This window comes from Populus trichocarpa, chromosome 18, assembly GCF_000002775.5.
Source record: "Populus trichocarpa isolate Nisqually-1 chromosome 18, P.trichocarpa_v4.1, whole genome shotgun sequence".
Taxonomy (NCBI): domain Eukaryota; kingdom Viridiplantae; phylum Streptophyta; class Magnoliopsida; order Malpighiales; family Salicaceae; genus Populus; species Populus trichocarpa.
In genome coordinates this window covers 15,390,519-15,408,512 of record NC_037302.2, presented here as the reverse complement: position 1 = coordinate 15,408,512, position 17,994 = coordinate 15,390,519, and the positions used below count along the sequence as shown (strand labels likewise).

Genomic DNA, 17,994 nt, shown 5'->3' with positions numbered 1-17,994 from the left:
ATCCCATCTCCGAATCCACTATAGTCCTGCAAGTGCAGGACTGTTAACGACAGGGGGGCTGGCAGGGGCCGGAGCCCCTGCAAGGAATTTGTTTTCCAGCCCCTCCCTTAATAATATTAATATATTTAGTCTAAATAATAAAACAACTAACATTTTGGCCCCTTTCATTCTATTTTCTGGTTCCGCCCCTGGTTAACGATCACTGACACTCTCTGGCCCTATAAAAGGCCAGAGAAAGACGCAGAAAAGGGGAGAAAAGAAAAGGAGGGAGAGCACGAACGGAAACAAAAAAACACAGGGGCGGAGAAAAAAAGAAGAGAACAGGGAGGAGGAAAAAGATAGACAGAGAGAATATACAGAGAAGACAATAAAAAACAGAAGGCCACAAGAGAACGAAACACCCACAGAACAGGGGACGGACAGGAAGAAACCAATCAGAGAAAAGCAAGAACAAAGGAGAAGGAAAGAGAAAGGAGCTTAGCCGACGAATCTTCCATCACGTTTTCATCTTCAGAGCTACCAGGTAAGTCAGCTTCTCTTTCCCCGCTTTTCATTTTAATTCACTGGTTACTGTTTACTTTGAATTTTAATTCGCTTCCTACGTACTTTCTAACTTAATTCCTTTATCAGCTCATGCACGCGCGCGTGATTTAGTTAACGTTCATGTTGCCCAGCCGGGTCAGTAGCTTGTGCTAGTGATCAGTCGAGTTAGATCATCCTAAAAAAATATTTTTTTGGGAGAAAAATAAAAAATATGCATGCATTGATTCATAATTATTTTATTGGTTTATTCACTGACATTAAAGTCAGAAATACCATTTATTTTTATTTTATTTTTTTGTCAAAGTTAAAAGTATTTGTAATTGAATATTCACTGATGTTAGAGTAAAAAATATTACAAGCAAAAAATTATAACATAAACCAACAAACTGTTAGCAATTTAAGACAAAACCAACAATATAGTATGGCTGAAAAATTTTTAACCCCGTTTGTTTTTGCGTTTCAAAAACGTTTTTAAAAAAATTTGAATTTGAATTTTATTTTTTTTCTTTACTTTAAATTAATATTTTTTTAATATTTTTATATCATTTTAATATTATAATCTCAAAAATAATTTTAAAAAATAAAAAAATATTATTTTAATAAAAAAATATTTTAAAAAACAGCTACTATTCTCCTAAATTACTCTTGGATCACTTTGTGCATTTCCACAGCCATTCTAAATTATATAATTACCTCTCTGTTTTCAAAGTCTCAACTACAACTGGGTTCATACTTCACATGTAACAGGTACCGATTGACATGGAATATTCAACAGCTTGTTCCTGGAATATATAAAAGGTGTTCGTGCTACAAGAATAAATATAATTTTTAATCCATAGTTAGGTTATAATGAAATTTAAAAAACTCGACGAAAGTTCAGGTTACTGTGCAGATTAAATTTAGAAGTTGTTTTTCAATTTTATTTTTTATTTTTTAATTAGTTAGGTGGGTCTTGTTAATATGTAAATAGTTTAGTATGTTATTTTTAGAACAAATTAGTTGTTTAAAAATATATTAAAATATTTTTTTTCATTACAATTTACAACAATAATTTTAATCTTAGAGCTCGAAAGTCTGTTTGTTTACGTGGTTGCTTCTGCTTTTGAAGCAAACCACAACAAACAATTGTTAGGTAAAGTAAAACACGTAGTTTATAATTTATGGGGCCCAGTGCATTTCGCGTTTAAAATGCAGGTAAATTCAAAGCAGCTTCAAGCTGCTTTTCTTCTTCTGTGCAGAGTGAATTAAATTCACTCACACTGTTCACGTAAACAGTAATCTAGTGCTTAATATTATTCAATGACACTATATAAATTAGAAGGAGATCGTATAATGGTGTAGCATTTGCAGAATTTCATCGTAATCTTAATTTTATTCCTGATAATATTTTACCTGATTTTGTTGCACGCTAAAAAAAACATGAAATTGTAGTCCTTGTCAGATGAATTTTGTATGTAATGGAATTGTAGATAGTTTAATGGAACAATAATTTTTTTTTATATATAAAGTATTATTTATTTCATAATGTAATAGCAGTAGTTAAATTTATAATATTTAAATTTAAAACCATCAATATATATATTAGTTATTTTATAACCTCAATTTAAAAAGTATTCTAAACCAAACACATTAAACTACTTTTTGTTCAACCTCAATTTTAACCACAGTTTTAACAAAACATATATAAATATCAAACCAACCTCAACTAAAAGTGTTTTTATAAAACAATTTTTTTAAAATCACAACCACAAAAGCTACCACAATATCAAACACACTTGTTCCCAACATGCATGCTCACAGGAAGCCCTCGTTCCCAGCTGGGAAAATCCCTTGTTCACGCACCCTGCCTAGCCATGTTTATTTTTGTGTTTTAAAAATATTTAAAAAATATTTATATTTTTTTAATTTTTTAGTTTTTTCAAATTAATATTGGTGTTCTTATATTATTTTGATGCGTTGATATCAAAAATGATTTTAAAAAAATAAAAAAATATATATTATTTTGATGCATTTTCAAGTGAAAAACACTTTAAAAAACAACCGCAATCACACTTCGAAACATACCCTAAAAAAAACTACACCGGAAACCTAGACTTGTTTGGTATCAACCCAAACAAGTTTGATATTATGATAATAGTTGTTTTTTTAGAGTGGTTTTTTATTTAGAAATGATCAAAATAATATTTTATTTATTTTAAAATTTTATTTTTGATATTAGTACATTAAAAAATAAAAAAAAAATAATTTTTTTAAAAAAAACACTTTTAATAAAATACAAAAAGAGAGTGCCTTTCATCCACAGTTGCTCAACAATACAATAACCCATCGAATTCTTTTGCTTTGGCTACATGACGCGTTAACGTGATTGACTAATGCTGACTAATGTTTCAAAAGAAAAGAAGAAGAAGAAGAAGAAGAAGAAGAAGAAGATTCATTCGCCTCTATTTTAAATATTTTCTGGGGCCATTCTTTCTTCTGTGCTATTAGTTTTTTATTCGTTTCTGATCGCTTAAGGATTAATTAATAAATCCTCTTTTTCCTTACCATTTTGTTCTTCATTGCTATGGATTCTTCCAAGCAACACAGCATGCTGGTTATTAAATCACCAAGATGGTAATTTTTGCATATTATTTAACTAAGTTTTCTCATCGCAGGAAGTCATGATCCACCAGTATTCTTCCAAGCAACACAGCATGCTAGTTATTCGGGTCAGTTTACGTGTATTTCGACTAATTTCACGACCCCTAAAGTTAATGACCATATAAACCCTGATGTTTATGAGACTTGAACTAGTAATCTTTACAGAACAAATCTAAAACTTGACCAATTAAACTATACCATCCCTTTAGAGTTAAAAGATTTTCTATAGCTAAGTGGTGTTCATGCAAATTAAGATTCTGGGCTTCTCTTTCTCTCTCTCTTTATATATCGCAATATGTTGAAGTTTTTATAAAGCCAAAACAAGGCTTGGATTCCGTTGTATCTCTATTATATTTTTTTTAATATGTGCGCGTGTGTATTTCATAATCTTGAGCGCTAAAATTTATATGAAGCCAAAAAAAAAGAAGCTTACTTTTAATTATATTTCCATCATACCCATTCATAAATCAGTTTTTTTAATTGGTCCTCATGAAAAAATAATTAAAAAATATTTGTTTTTTTGTTGGTTTATGTTCAGTACCCAATATTACAACTCAATGAATCTTTTTAGAACACTAGTACAGTTTTACTGATAAAATATAACTAGATTATGAAAATATAACTAGATTGGTTTTAGAAAAATCATATCAAAATAATATAAAAATATATAAAGACATTAATTTAAAATAAAAATATATTTTTTTCATAAGCATTTTAAAAATATAAAAATACACAGGAGTCCCTGTTTGTTTTTGCATTTCAAAAATACTTTTGAAAAAATTTGAAAATTTTTATTTTTTTCTTTGCTTTAAATTATTTTTTTTATGCTTTTAGATTATTTTAATGCGTTGATGTTAAAAATAAATTTTTAAAAATAAAAAAAATATTATTTTGATATATTTTCAAATAAAATTTTTTTAAAAAAGTAACCGCAAGTATACTGGTAAACGCATATGATCCCTTCTGTTTTTTCCTTGAATACTCATATGATCCCGAGCGACAAGTGTACATAAACAAATGCAAACAAACATCAAGCAATGAGACAAAAAGTAAAGCACATGAATAGAAAAACCTTGTTGACTGGACTAGCTAAGGAAGTATTTGCAAGAAAGCATATCCCTTCTCCAAGCTAAAGAATATAATTTGTGGGAGAGATATTTTTCTCATTTTGTTTAATATTTTATTTAAAGTATATAAAACAAACATGAAAGAGTTAAAATAATATTTTTTTAATATTTAACTTTTTATTTAGCATGCTTGTTGGAGATGTAGCACAACCGTTGGAGATGCGCTGAGGTGGGAGTACATGTTTCTTTTTTATTTTCTTATTGGAGTGGGATAAATAAGTATTTTATTTTTTCTTAATAAGTTTGATATTTTTTTTTTCACATGGCTATATTTAATTGGTTTATTTTTTTGTGGCCCCTACTTTGTTGGTTTTGGCTTTTTTAAAAGATATGTACAAATAACATTTGTGGGACAGAGAAAAGATATTTTAGAATTTTGTTTAATATTTTTTTAAAATATATAAAATAAACATGAAAGAGTCAAAATAATATTTTTTAAATATTTAACTTTTTATTTAGCATACCGGTTGGAGATGCAGCACAACTATTAGAGATGCTATGAGGTGCGAGGACATGTTTCCTTTTTATTTCCTCATTAGAGTGGGATAAACAAGTATTTTATTTTATTTTAATAAGTTTGATATTTTTTTTACATGATTATATTTAATTAGTTTATTTTTTTGATGATTCTTTAATTTTAATTTTTTTAAGAGATATATAAAAATAACATTAATAGAAAAAAATAATTTAACGCACTTGCTTTAAAGTATGTAAGATACGTATGAAGGAGTTAAAATAATATTTTTTAATATTTAACTTTCCATTTAGCCATTTGATATGCTCTTAGGTGGGAGGACGTGCTTCTTTTTTTATTTCCTCATTGTCATGGATGGGTCCCTCCAGATCTGCTTTCAAAATCATAATAATATTTGAAATAATTGAATTTCGATTACCTCCATGGTGTTTCGAAACTTGTAAAACCTTGATTTTAAATTTTTTTTTAAAAAAATTTAATTTATTTTATACTTTGTTAATATCAAAAATAAATTTTAAAAAATATAAAAATATATTATTTTAAAAAAACTTTAAAAATCAATTTGATCACTATTCCATACACTCAAAAGGTACCGATTGGCATGGAATATATTAACAAGTTTAAATTCAGGAAAATATTTGTGTTACAAGAATAAATATAGTTTTTAACCCATAGTTAGATTAGACAAAATTTAAGAAACTCAATCAAAGTTTAGATTGCTGTGCAAATTAGGTCTTGTTTGTTTTTGCGTTTTAAAAGCGTTTTTGAAAAAATTTGAAATATTTTTTTTGCTTCATATTAATATTTTTTTGGTGTTTTTAGATCATTTTAATGCGCTGATGTCAAAAATAATTTTTAAAAAATAATAAAATATTATTTTAATACATTTCTGAGTGAAAAACATTTTGAAAAGCAACTACAACCACGCTCTAAACACGCTCTAAATCTAGAAGTTGTTGTTGAGTAATTTTTTTTATTTTTTAATTTAGTTTAGTGTAATTTAGTTTAGTTTTAATTAGTAAGGTCGGTTTAGTTAATATGTAAATAGTTTAGAATGTTATTTTTAGAACAAATTAGTTATTCAAGAATTTATTAAAATCTTTTCTTCTTTTTTCATTACAGTTTACAGCTATAATTTTAATTTTAGAGCTTGAATAACTCTAATTCTTTCATTCGCTTTCGCTAGACGACGCGCAAACATGATGAGGTCCGCTTTCTATAGCTTTTGTTGTGCGACGCGGTAACGTGTATATATAGATATATATATTCTAGGACCATTCTTTAATTAATTCCTCTCCTTCCCTCCCCAACTTTTCTAAACCATTCTTCTCTCTCGGACTTCTGTTCTTTGCTGATTCCTTAAGCAAACCAGTAACTACACGCTTGGAAAATCACCTTTTACAGGTAAACTATAAATCCTTCTTTTCTTTACCGTTTTGTTCTTATTGCTAATTGATTCTTCCAAGTAATACAGTATCACCAGGATGGCAATTTTTGCATATTATTTAATGAAGTATTTTCATTATAGGAAGTCATGATGCACCGGTATTTAAAGGATTTTCTATAGCTACGAGGTGTTGCATGGTCTAGGTTTTAACTCCAGCTATGATGGAGTTTGCTCAGAGTCACTCATTTGACCAAGCTAATTCACTTACCACTTAATTATCTTGTTAAAAACTCAATCAAGCTCTCAAAACACCCTAAAATAAAACTTAATCATCTTCAGCATGTCAGACCTAAGACCTAAGTGCTTGAGTCTGACATCTATATAAAAATGATGAAAACACCTTTACATGTAGCCTTGATTTTTTGAAACACAAGGGTAATTTTGTATTTAAACTCTTTCAATAAAATAAAAGGATGGTAAAACCCCTTAACACATGCATATTCCCAGGGTCATGAGTGTATCTTCATTATTTATTTTTTTATATATAAAAAAACTAAAGAATCCTCCCATCCAAAGCTTAAAATTTTATGCTAGGAAATTCAATACACACACACTAGCCCAAAAAACCTGAATGGACCATGTTGTTCTCAATCATTCTTTTAATGCCAAATGTATCCCATGAAAAAGACAATCTCACTCTTAATTGCATGCTTAACAAGTTTTTTTTGTAAGGACAATTACATCATTACACTGCTCCAATCCATAATAATATTTGTCTATGTGAACAATAAAAGGGTGAATAATAAATAATACACTGATCCATTTTAGTTTTTTTGTTATAATGAAAAAATAAAATCTAAATTAAATTAGGAAAGCAACTTTTATACAAATAAAAAACGGTGGTAATGGCAGTTCCTTCTTTCCTTTTTTTTTTAACATAGTTTTTTGTCTTCTTATTTTTGTGATTAATAGTTAATTTTTCCATAAAATTCACGGATTGTTTTAAAGTATTTGTTAAATTGTTGAGTGGATTTATTAAGAGTTAAAATAGAAATCGTGTAGCATAAATATTAATTGAAACACTTATATTCAAAAACTTTTTATATATAACCATATAATATAAAAATATCAATTAGACTATAGATTTTTGTATGAATATTGAGGTTTAATATAAATAGGATATTTTTAATTTATACATAAGAAATGTTAATTTAATACTTGAAAGTGATTGCTAAGAATAACAAATATAATTTTAGTATTTTGAGATGAATTGTTGCTTTAAGCTTTTAGGCACTAATTTAACTATAAAACGAACAATGCTTGTAAGCCATAATGTTTACGACGAAACATTAAGATTATTTTCTAATGAAAGATTTAACTCACCATTAAGATTATTTTCTAATGAAAGATTTAACTCACCATTAAGATTATTCTCAAATAAAAGATTTAACATCAAAGAGATTAATATAATAATTTTAGGTGATGTTTGATATTGTTAGTATAATATAAATCATACTGCTAATCCTAGAAACTCAAGAGAATCCGTCACCTACACTTCCGCAGTTTAAAACCTGATGTAACTCTGTTTTAGTGTAATTCTATTTAAAGATAAAGTCTAGCTTCATACAAAGTCCTACCCACACTGTACTTCTATAACCAGTGAATAACTGTATATATATGTGCATGGTACATGCACATAAACATCAATCAAACAAAAGAGTTGGTGATGCAGAAGCAGAAGCACTAGTCCACAAGAACAAAACATTGAGATGGAAAATATGGGAGGAGATATTGGAACGGTACAAACAGAAGTTCAGGGTTTGGAACACGGAGTAGGGGAAGAGAGGATTTCTTCACACGCAGAAGCAGCAAACGACATATTAAGCATGACTGGACCGAGAGGTGATGCACTCGAGAGCAAGCTGAGGATTAAACAAGCGGTTCAAGTGTTGCAACAAAGCAATGTAGCTGACAATTTGGTAGCAGATGTTGCAAAGATACAAATGGGAGTTCAGGGCATGGAGCAAGGTTTGGGGGGAGAGAGAATTTGTTCACATTTAAAAGTGGCAAATGGCATGGAAAACACTGGTGAAAGATGTATTCAGCATGTTGACGGAAGTGTCTCTCATTGGAGACACACGGTTGATGACCATGATACTAGAAGAGAAGCAACAGAAAGATTAGTGCAGACCAACGTAGGTGCAAGCCCTTCTGGAGGCAATGATATTGATAATGCCATTTCAACCAGTCCACACGAACAAAACAACGAAGCTGACAATTTGGCAGGAGATGCACAAGATATGAATGAGGTTGAGATCTATAATTTTTTAATGAAGGACAATACAGTGAACGGGGCTGGAGGAGTAGCACAGCCTGGTGCAGGAGCACTTGAAGAGAATACAAATGTGATACGTTCTTGGTTAATGGATGATGAAGTCTCAACCATTGGTATTTGGGGGATGGGAGGGGTCGGTAAAACGACAATGCTGGAGCGTATCTACAATGAGCTTCTAGAAAGACCAGACATTTCACATCATGTTTATTGGGTGACTGTGTCTCAAGATTTCAGTATTTATAAATTGCAGAATAAAATTGCTAGACTTCTGCATTTAGATCTTTCAAGCGAATATGATATCCAACCTAGAGCTGCGAAATTGTTAGAAGAACTAGTGAAGAAGCAAAAATGGATTCTTATTTTAGATGATCTGTGGGAGTCTTTTGATCTGCGCAAAGTGGGAATTCCTATCCCATTAAAAGGAAGCAAGGTGATTTTTACAACTCGACTAGAAATCATTTGTCAGCAGATGGGTATCAAACACAAAATAAAAGTGAAGCCACTTTCAGACACAGAAACTTGGACTTTGTTCATGGATAAACTTGGACATGACATTCCACTTTCTCTAGAAGTGGAATGCATCGCAAAAGATGTTGCAAAGGAATGTGCCGGTTTGCCAATTGCAATTACTACAATGGCAGGAAGCTTGACGGGAGTGGATGACCTAGATGAGTGGAGGAATACATTGAAGGAATTGAAAGAATCAAAATATAGTGACATGGATGAGGTATTCCGGATATTGAGGTTTAGTTATGATCGGTTATATGATTTAGCTCTGCAACAATGTTTGTTATACTGTGCATTATTTCCTGAAGGTCAAGTGATTGAAAGGGAAGAGTTGATAAGTAATTTGATCAATGTGGGAATAATTGAAAGAATGGAGAGCAGGCAAGAAGCACTTGACAAGGGTCACAAAATGCTTAATAGACTTGAAGGTGTCTGCTTATTGGATAGAATTGATGGTGGTAATGCTATCAAGATGCATGACTTGATTAGAGATATGGCCATCCAAATACGCAAAGAGAACCCATCAGTCATGGTAAATTTTACTTTCGATCCTTATTTTTCTTTTTTCTTTTTGTATATTTTAACCACTAATTTTTTTGCTACACGTATTTGTTTTGATTCTTTCAAATAAAAGTGCTCATTTGGTTGTAGAATTTGTAAGTAGGATTCTTGATTGATCAAGTAGACCTTAATTATATATGTTGCTTAATCAACGACAGAACCCAACTCATATTATATTTTTGTTCTTAATAAATGTTCATTTTGCTATCAACTTCAACTACTTATCATAAAAACAAGGAGAACAACTTCAAAATTTTTGTTTAAGATTGCTTGGCAGTCTCTTTTTTCTGAAGATTGCTTTAAAATCCACTTTTTATTCAATATTTAATTGTATCTACAGGACCAAAGAAGAAAGAGGATGAAAATGGTTCGATTAATGTAACAAATTATTGTTACTCTTAAAATCAATCTGTTCCATTTGCTTAATATAACAATAATTACATAATTTCTTATCATCTTGTTACTGCAGGCATAAATGTTGTAATTGCCATGCTATATTCCTGTTCAAGGGCTTCTCTAATTGTTGAAAATGTTTCTCAGTTTCAATCTTTCCTTTTCCAATTAATGTAACTTCCATTTATTTTTATCCAATATTTTGACCCTTTTTTCCCTATAGGACAAAATGAGTCGACCAAAGGATCCTTTTTGGAATCATGTTGAAGATATGAATGGTAGTAGCATGAAGTGTAAGTTTTGTGGGCATGAATTTGCCAAGAGCACTTCCGTTACGAGGATCAAATTGCATTTATCAGGAGAGAGAGGGCGTGGTGTTAAAATCTGTAAAGACGTTCCAGAAGAAGTTCAAGGAATAGCCTTTCTAGCTATACTTGATGGCACTCCAGGAAGAAAACGTAAAACTGTAGCAGGCTCAAGAAATAACGAGGTCACTATTGCAATTGATGTCAGTATGAGTGATAGAGAGAACGGGACTGGAGAGGTAGCGGAGAAGCTGCTGGATGCTGGAGAAAGTTCACGCCCTGGAGTAAGAACTATGAAAACAATGCTTTTAAGAATTGGTGAAGTTTCGTTAACTTCCTTGTTTATAACTCACTACTTTCTTATATAGGAAAAATCAGGATGGACTTTGCTGATGACGAACTTAACTCTAGAGTTTGCATCTGCAGTTTCTGACCAGCTGAGTTATGCATTAATTGGCATGGTGTTGGCATATGTAGCTCTGCTTCTTGCTACTGCTGAACTGATCCTTTACATGGCACGAAAGAAAATAATGAGCCTATTGCCCTGTTTCCATCGCCGATCGACCAGTCCTTCCGCACCTGCAGAGGCTGTTGAGTATTTTGGATTGTTTGGTGCTGCCTGGCAATGCATTTATTCGACAACGCAGTATACATATGCTCGTCAGCAGAAAGCTAATCCAATTAAGATGTGTCTTCTGCCTTTCATTTTCGTATTATGTGCGGTAATTTCCAAATTAATCAGAAGGTGGTTTCATTGACAAGAGTGCTTAGGAACGGTATATTTTCTTAACTAAAAGAATGGCAGTGTTTTGTTTTAAGGACTATATATTTTTTAGTGGAATGTGTCGAAGACTTTGACACAGGATATGATCTCGTCTTCTTATTGTTTTAAGGACTATATATCAATTCTGGTCTTTAATATTTTAATTACAATAAACACTTCCTCCAAATTCTGAGACTCAGACATCTCTAACTAACGATCACTTGTTATTGAGGATAGGTTCAACATTGGGGTTTGTACACACGTTAACTCCCTCAACAAATAGCAAAATTAAGTCCCTGTTTGATTTATGAAAAATGATTTTTAAAAAATTACATTCCAAACTTTCCATTATTTATTTGTTATTAGAAAAGTTGGCAAACGAAAAACACTTTTCAGTCAAAGAAAAATTTGGCTTAGTTTTCAAAAAAGTGTTTTCCTTTTATTTTGGACAGAAAACACTTCCAAGAAGTTATGAAAAATTTAAAAATGTCATGTTATTTATTGATTATATTAAATTTGGTCCTCAAACTTTTGATTGCTATATATTTTATTTTGAATTTTTTTTCAATTTTATCCCTTAAAATTTGATTTAATTTTATTTTTATATCAACTTTGATCCTCATTTTTATGATTGTTATTTGCTTTTCTCTTAACATTTTCTTGATTGAAATTTTTTATCTATCAGATTTGATTCTTATTCTTTTGGTTGTTATTTATTTTATTTAAAATAATTTATAAAATTTTCAAAACAAATTTTAATTTCATCATCTTTCAACTTTTTATCTATATTATTTTTATTTTTACTTATTTTATTTGAGATAATTTATGAAATTAATTTTTTTTTCAATTTTATTCTCATTCAACCTTTTAATTTCTAAGATTTGTTCCTCATTATTTTAATAAACTTGAAAAAATATATTAACAATTTATTTTCTAGCTTATTTTCCATGACATAGCCAAACACTATAAATTATTTTTCAACTTATTTTTTATGATATTATCAAAAATTGAAAAATAATTCACTTTCCAAAAGAAAACTACTTTCTAGAAAACAAACGAGGCCTAAAGGTTAAAAGCAACTTGCTTTGACTCTCGCCTACACCGCTAGTTGTATAGTTTTTTTTAAAAAAATAAAAAAATGGAATTTTTACATAAATGTTTTTAAGCATAAATCAAAAACTTTATATAAATATTTAATTAAATAAATGGATAATTAGATAATCATATGTATAAATAAATGAAAAAAATTATTAACAATAACTAAAAGTGAAACAGAAAAAATTGAGACATAAATATGGATCAAAGGGATTTGATCTTGTAACATGGAACATTTATTCAGTTTTATTTACTGAATTTATTTATTTATTTAATCAAACAATAATAAAAATAGACACACACTAAACTAATTGAATAAAATAAAAGAAAAAAAATATTATGCAATGATGCAAATATTATAAATATTATCTAAAAATAAATATTTTTATTTTATAGATGAATCAAGATAATTGAAAAAACAATACACATAAGTTTTTTTAGAAAAACCTTAATTCAAAAAAAGCCTTGCAAAACCCGTGACTTAAGACATGAGATCAGGATAACCCGATAGAAAAGAAATTGATGATAACCACAAAATCAATTTGTTTTGTTTAAGAAAAACATAATGTCGAACAATTAAATCAAAAAAGGAAATGAAAAAAAAAAGATGTTGACTTGCATTAACTTTTCAAACCCTAATAAATCAAACGTTGAAGGATGAAGTCAGGAAAAAAATCAATTAAACAAAATGATCTAAAACAAAAAAATCATAGTTAAAAGATTGAGAGTGAAAATCAAAATAAAAAATGAATTAAAGGGCAACCAATTTTTTTTTATTGAAGGGTTAAATTGAAAGAAAAAACAACTTTAACAAAAAGAAAGAAAATCAAGAGAATGAGGGCCAAATTGAAAAAAATAATACACCATAAACTTTGATTGAAGAATAAAAGAATGAGAGTGAAAATCAAAATAAAAAATGAATTAAAGGGCAACCAAATTTTTTTGATTGAAGGGTTAAATTGAAAGGAAAAACAACTTTAACAAAAAGAAAGAAAATCAAGATAATGAGAGCCAAATTGAAAAAAATAATACACCATAAACTTTGATTGAAAGATAAAAGAATGAGAGTGAAAATCAACATAAAAAATGAATTAAAGGGCAACCAAAGTTTTTTGATTAAAGGGTTAAATTGAAAGGAAAAACAACTTTAACAAAAAGAAAGAAAATCAAGAGAATGAGGGCCAAATTGAAAAAAATAATACACCATAAACTTTGATTGAAAGATAAAAGAATGAGAGTGAAAATCAAAATAAAAAATGAATTAAAGGGCAACCAAATTTTTTTGATTGAAGGGTTAAATTGAAAGGAAAAACAATTTTAACAAAAAGAAAGAAAATCAAGAGAATGATGGCCAAATTGAAAAAAATAATACACCATAAACTTTGATTGAAAGATAAAATTGAAAACCAATAAAAATTAAACAAAAAGGCCAAGGAAAAAAATAAGGACTGAATTGGAAGAAATAATATATGACAAATTCTAATTGAAGAACTAAATTGAAAACAAACAAAACTTTTATTAAAAGGCCATAAACAAAAATCATAGATCAAAAAAATAAAGATCAAAATTGAAATATATAAAAAGAGGATTAACATGTATTTTTTTGGATATGAGAGAAAAAATAAGGGGAAAATGAGATGACCACCGACGATAAACTACCAATCATCCACCATCACCTATTGCACAATGAGGAAGAGAACATAACAACACTTCCACCAACACAACGCAAGGGTAGGTTTGGCCACCAAGAGGTGCCTCATGGCCCATCCAAATGATGTGGATGTCCTCCACGCGTTGGCATGTAAAGAGCATGTGTCGATAGCTTTTTGGAATAAAACATTAAATATTCAATGTAAAAAAATTAAAATGTCCTCCATAAAAAAATTAATTATTCAATGTAAAAGATCAAAAATAAATTGACGATAATTACAAAACTAATCTTAAAAAAAAAACATAATGTCGAATACTTAAATCAAAAAAGGAAAATGAATAATAAAATTGAATAATATTTAATTTTAAATTTTGCACAACCAAATTTTAGATCAATAGATAACTAAATTGACCTATTAGACCAGATTTATAATATTAGAATAAATAGTTATAAATTCAGTTTAACCATTTTTAATCATGGTGGTCATTATTCTATCATATTCTTAGTTGAATAATATATATATGACTTCTTACTTGTTCTTAGTTTCCTACAAATTAATTTAGGTTTATTTTAAAAAAAAATTATTTTTCTTTGAAATGATTCATATTTTAGTATTAGGATCGATGACACTAGAAACCCAAACAAATCACCCAACAATTAATTGAAATCAATATAGTGGCAAATGCTTTAAATAATTATTAAATAAGTGATCTTTTCGCTATATTTGTCTAATGAGTTTTTTATTTTAATTTGATGGGCTTTCTAACATTATTCAATTTCATTTAATTTGATTGCACCGAGACTTTGAGTGAACCTTTATTGATCTCATCTTATTTTTAAAAAAATTATTTTTCATATTTTTTATAATACATATTATAGTTTTAAACACTGCGTTGATCCGTGACTCGGTTTAACAGTCGCTGGAGTGTGCAGCTGAACTGAAGGTCATTTCAGTAAGGGCTTCTGATGGGATCGAGTGCTTGCTTTCATTCCACAGATACTCTTCTTCTGATAAACTTGACATAAGATGATAATGGCAAATCATCTGTATTTTTTCAAATCATCAAGGGAATTCCAAAATGAAGTAACATATTCTAGATACTTGCATCTTTGATTTCCAATGATCCTGTCAAGTACTGTTTTAACACACTTCATTCTTGCCTTTTGCTCTGTTGCAGAGATTGTTCGCCAAAGAACCATAATCCTCAGTATTAGCATGGTCGATCTTCTATTTCTTGTAACTTAGATTTACCATAATTTTTTCTCGACATCTTCATTTCTTAGAGGTAATCCCCGATCAGTTTTTTTCTCCCATGATCCTTAGCTTTCTTCTTTTAATTCCATCTCTCAGCTTTTCTCGATTGATTACATGTTTATTTCAAAAGGTATTTAAGTACTTAACTCAAATTTTCTGTATTTGTAGGTCTATGCCCCCCCCCCCCCCCCCCTCTCTCTATATATATATAGTCAGATTTTTCATTTAGCTTTGAATTGTAATAATAATTTCGTCCTCAAATTCCATGAACTGAATTTGTTCATATGTTCAAGCTCCTGGTGAAAAAGGATCAATGAATTTGGTGTTCAGGAAATGGTTATCAGATTCCACTCTCTCCAACTGATAAAATATTTGGGGTTGAATATTAAAAGAAGGTGTTCATAGTTTTATACAGATCAGACGTGACTTTAATTCTGCAATTCTCATCCTTCTCTCTGCTTACATCCTTCTTCCTTGACTGATGGGCAGTAACTAGTTGACAGCACAGACTGATATGGACCCGTCCCAGTGGTGGAGAAGAATGAAGGCTAAGCTATGCAACTCTGACGATTTCGTAAGTATTTATAATTAATTCCTATAATTTGGTACTTAAAAAAAATTGGGCATTTTTTTTTATTTTAACGTTCCGATATTAATCATCGAATATATATTAACCCTTCATAAACATCTTTTCATACAACACCCTTCATAGCAATTCCCAATCCGATCCTGGATCGTAAATTCATTGCACTAATTATTCTTTCTATTGTATCTTATCAACCATCACACACAATTAATTACTCACATTTGCATGATTAATATTTATGGAAAAGAAGCACGGAAAGGTTTTTCTCAATGAATACATATACAAATTAAATTAAGTACATTGTCTTTATAAAACAGGTATAATATACATAACATGCATGGTAAATTCCATTTATTTTTACAAGATTCTACATGTAATGAATGTTTTGCTATAACTACCATTAATTAGCTTATATTACATAATTTTAGTAAAAGTAATGTCCTAGAAGATTATTAGGCGTCTTGGGTGCGAGAAGATCCTATTCAACATTAATTTATATGAGCATACAAAACATAAGAAATAAGATCTAAATATTTAAAGCCATGCATATAATTAACATATATCCTAATCCTCATATTCTATAGGAATTCATTAATTTTCCAAAACCAATTTCTGGTGATCATCGTGAATCATTTTAGACATTCTTAATTTTTGTAATTGGATGCTCATTTATATCAGTTAAACTCTTTGCCTGGAGTTGACTACTTGATTTAGACCCAGTTATTTCAACGTGGGTATTATTATTAGTCAAACTAATCTCATCAATTATTCCTGGTCATCCCAACACGAATGCAAAGTTACTCTTATGAATCATTCCTAGACATCCTAAATATAAAGCTACTTCTTATGAATCATTCCCAGTCATCTTAACACGAATGCAAAGTTACTCTTATGAATTATTCCTAGACATCCTAACACGAATGTAAAGCTACTTCTTATGAATCATTCCCGGTCATCTTAACACGAATATAATTAGTCGAGGCTAATCTCATCAATCATTCCCGGTCATCCCAACTTGGATGCCATTAACCAAAGCTAATCTTATCAATCATTCCCATGGAAATAATATTTATTTATTTTTATTTTTTTATTTTCCTACTTATAGGCAATATTTTCACGATAATATTTTTCCTGCCTGTAGGCAATGTTTTCAAAATAATAATATTCTCCTTCTCATCAGCAACACTCACAACGATAATATTTCCTTCCTGTTGATGACATTTACATAATAATAGTATTTCCTACTCATTGGCAGCATTCACATAATAATAATAGTATTTCTCCTTCTTGTTAGCAATATTCACATAACAATAACATTTCTTACTAATTGGCAATGTTCACACAATAATAATATTTCTCCTACTTGTTGGTAACTTTCACGCAACAATATTTATACTACCCATAGGCAATGTTCACATAGCAATAATTCTCATGATACACAGTAGTACAAAATATGCATAATGTCTATCACATACTAGCATTGCAAGAATTTAAATGATTTAAAGAAGCAAGGGGGCGACCCTTACCTTGAACTCTTGTTATACATGTTCTCGAGAAGTCATGTACTACTCTGAATGCTTCTCCTACATTCCAATTGAACATCCCGAATCAGTACTCAAGTCTTTCTGATCCATTCATCAAATTTATTAATTCACATACCCATTTACTTTCGTAACAAGTTCATGGATAAACTCTTTTTTATTTATCACTTCATTTCATTAAATTTACATTCATTTACATTAACATTTAACATCCATTTAACTTGATTCTTCATCAATGATTTTCAATGTCCAAAGGATATGACTTTTGGTTACCGATATTTTTCTAATGTCCCAAGACATTTAATCTATCACCAAACAATGTAATTTAACTTAAATTCCAGCAATGACTACACGTGCTAATTTTTGTTTTATTTTTCAAAGCATACTCAAAATGATTCCTTATATCATAATTCAATTTACAACATCCCTTACCATGATTTCTCATTCATTTCTTCATCAAGACACGTAATTTACCAAACATTTCAGCGCCTATTTAACTCACATGGCCAGCCATAATAGGGGTTAATTTTCCAAAGTTTGTTTCAATCTATCCCAACATACTTTCTCATATCATGTTTCCCATTCCAACACAACCAAAGTATTAATCCACAACTATTTTTTTTTAATAGAATTTAACTATACCATCACTTATCAACACATCAAACATGACCTAAATACAACACAAACAATTCTCAAACACTTCCATCATCATTAAACCCATTACAATTATCCTTAGTCCCAAAACATACTTTTTATGTTAAACATCATATTCTCATTCAATATTTCTCAAACCAAATTTAAAACATCATTCTGTAAATTTAGAATTCAAT

The 17,994-nt window shown here is 29.5% G+C and overlaps 2 protein-coding genes and 1 long non-coding RNA gene across 4 annotated transcripts in view; 2 read left to right on the top strand and 1 right to left on the bottom strand.

Moving 5' to 3' along the window:
* Nucleotides 1-17,994, bottom strand: part of LOC18110927 (uncharacterized) — a 93,235-nt gene that overhangs the window by 10,340 nt on the left and 64,901 nt on the right. The window lies entirely within an intron of this gene.
* LOC112325470 (uncharacterized) lies at nt 169-4,814 on the top strand. Its single transcript, XR_002979501.2, has 3 exons — nt 169-523; nt 3,198-3,251; nt 4,436-4,814. It is a non-coding gene; the product is annotated as an uncharacterized LOC112325470 (long non-coding RNA).
* Nucleotides 5,752-11,142, top strand: LOC18109011 (probable disease resistance protein At1g61300). Of its 2 annotated transcripts, none has more exons than XM_024592043.2 (4): nt 5,752-6,189; nt 7,905-9,546; nt 10,192-10,557; nt 10,642-11,142. In XM_024592043.2, the coding sequence occupies exons 2-4, from the start codon at nt 7,942-7,944 to the stop codon at nt 11,029-11,031; spliced, it is 2,361 nt and encodes a 786-aa protein (XP_024447811.1). In that variant the 5' UTR covers nt 5,752-6,189; nt 7,905-7,941; the 3' UTR covers nt 11,032-11,142. The 2 variants fall into 2 exon arrangements, with proteins under 2 accessions (XP_024447811.1, XP_052305218.1); XM_052449258.1 differs by having other exon boundaries at nt 7,891-9,546.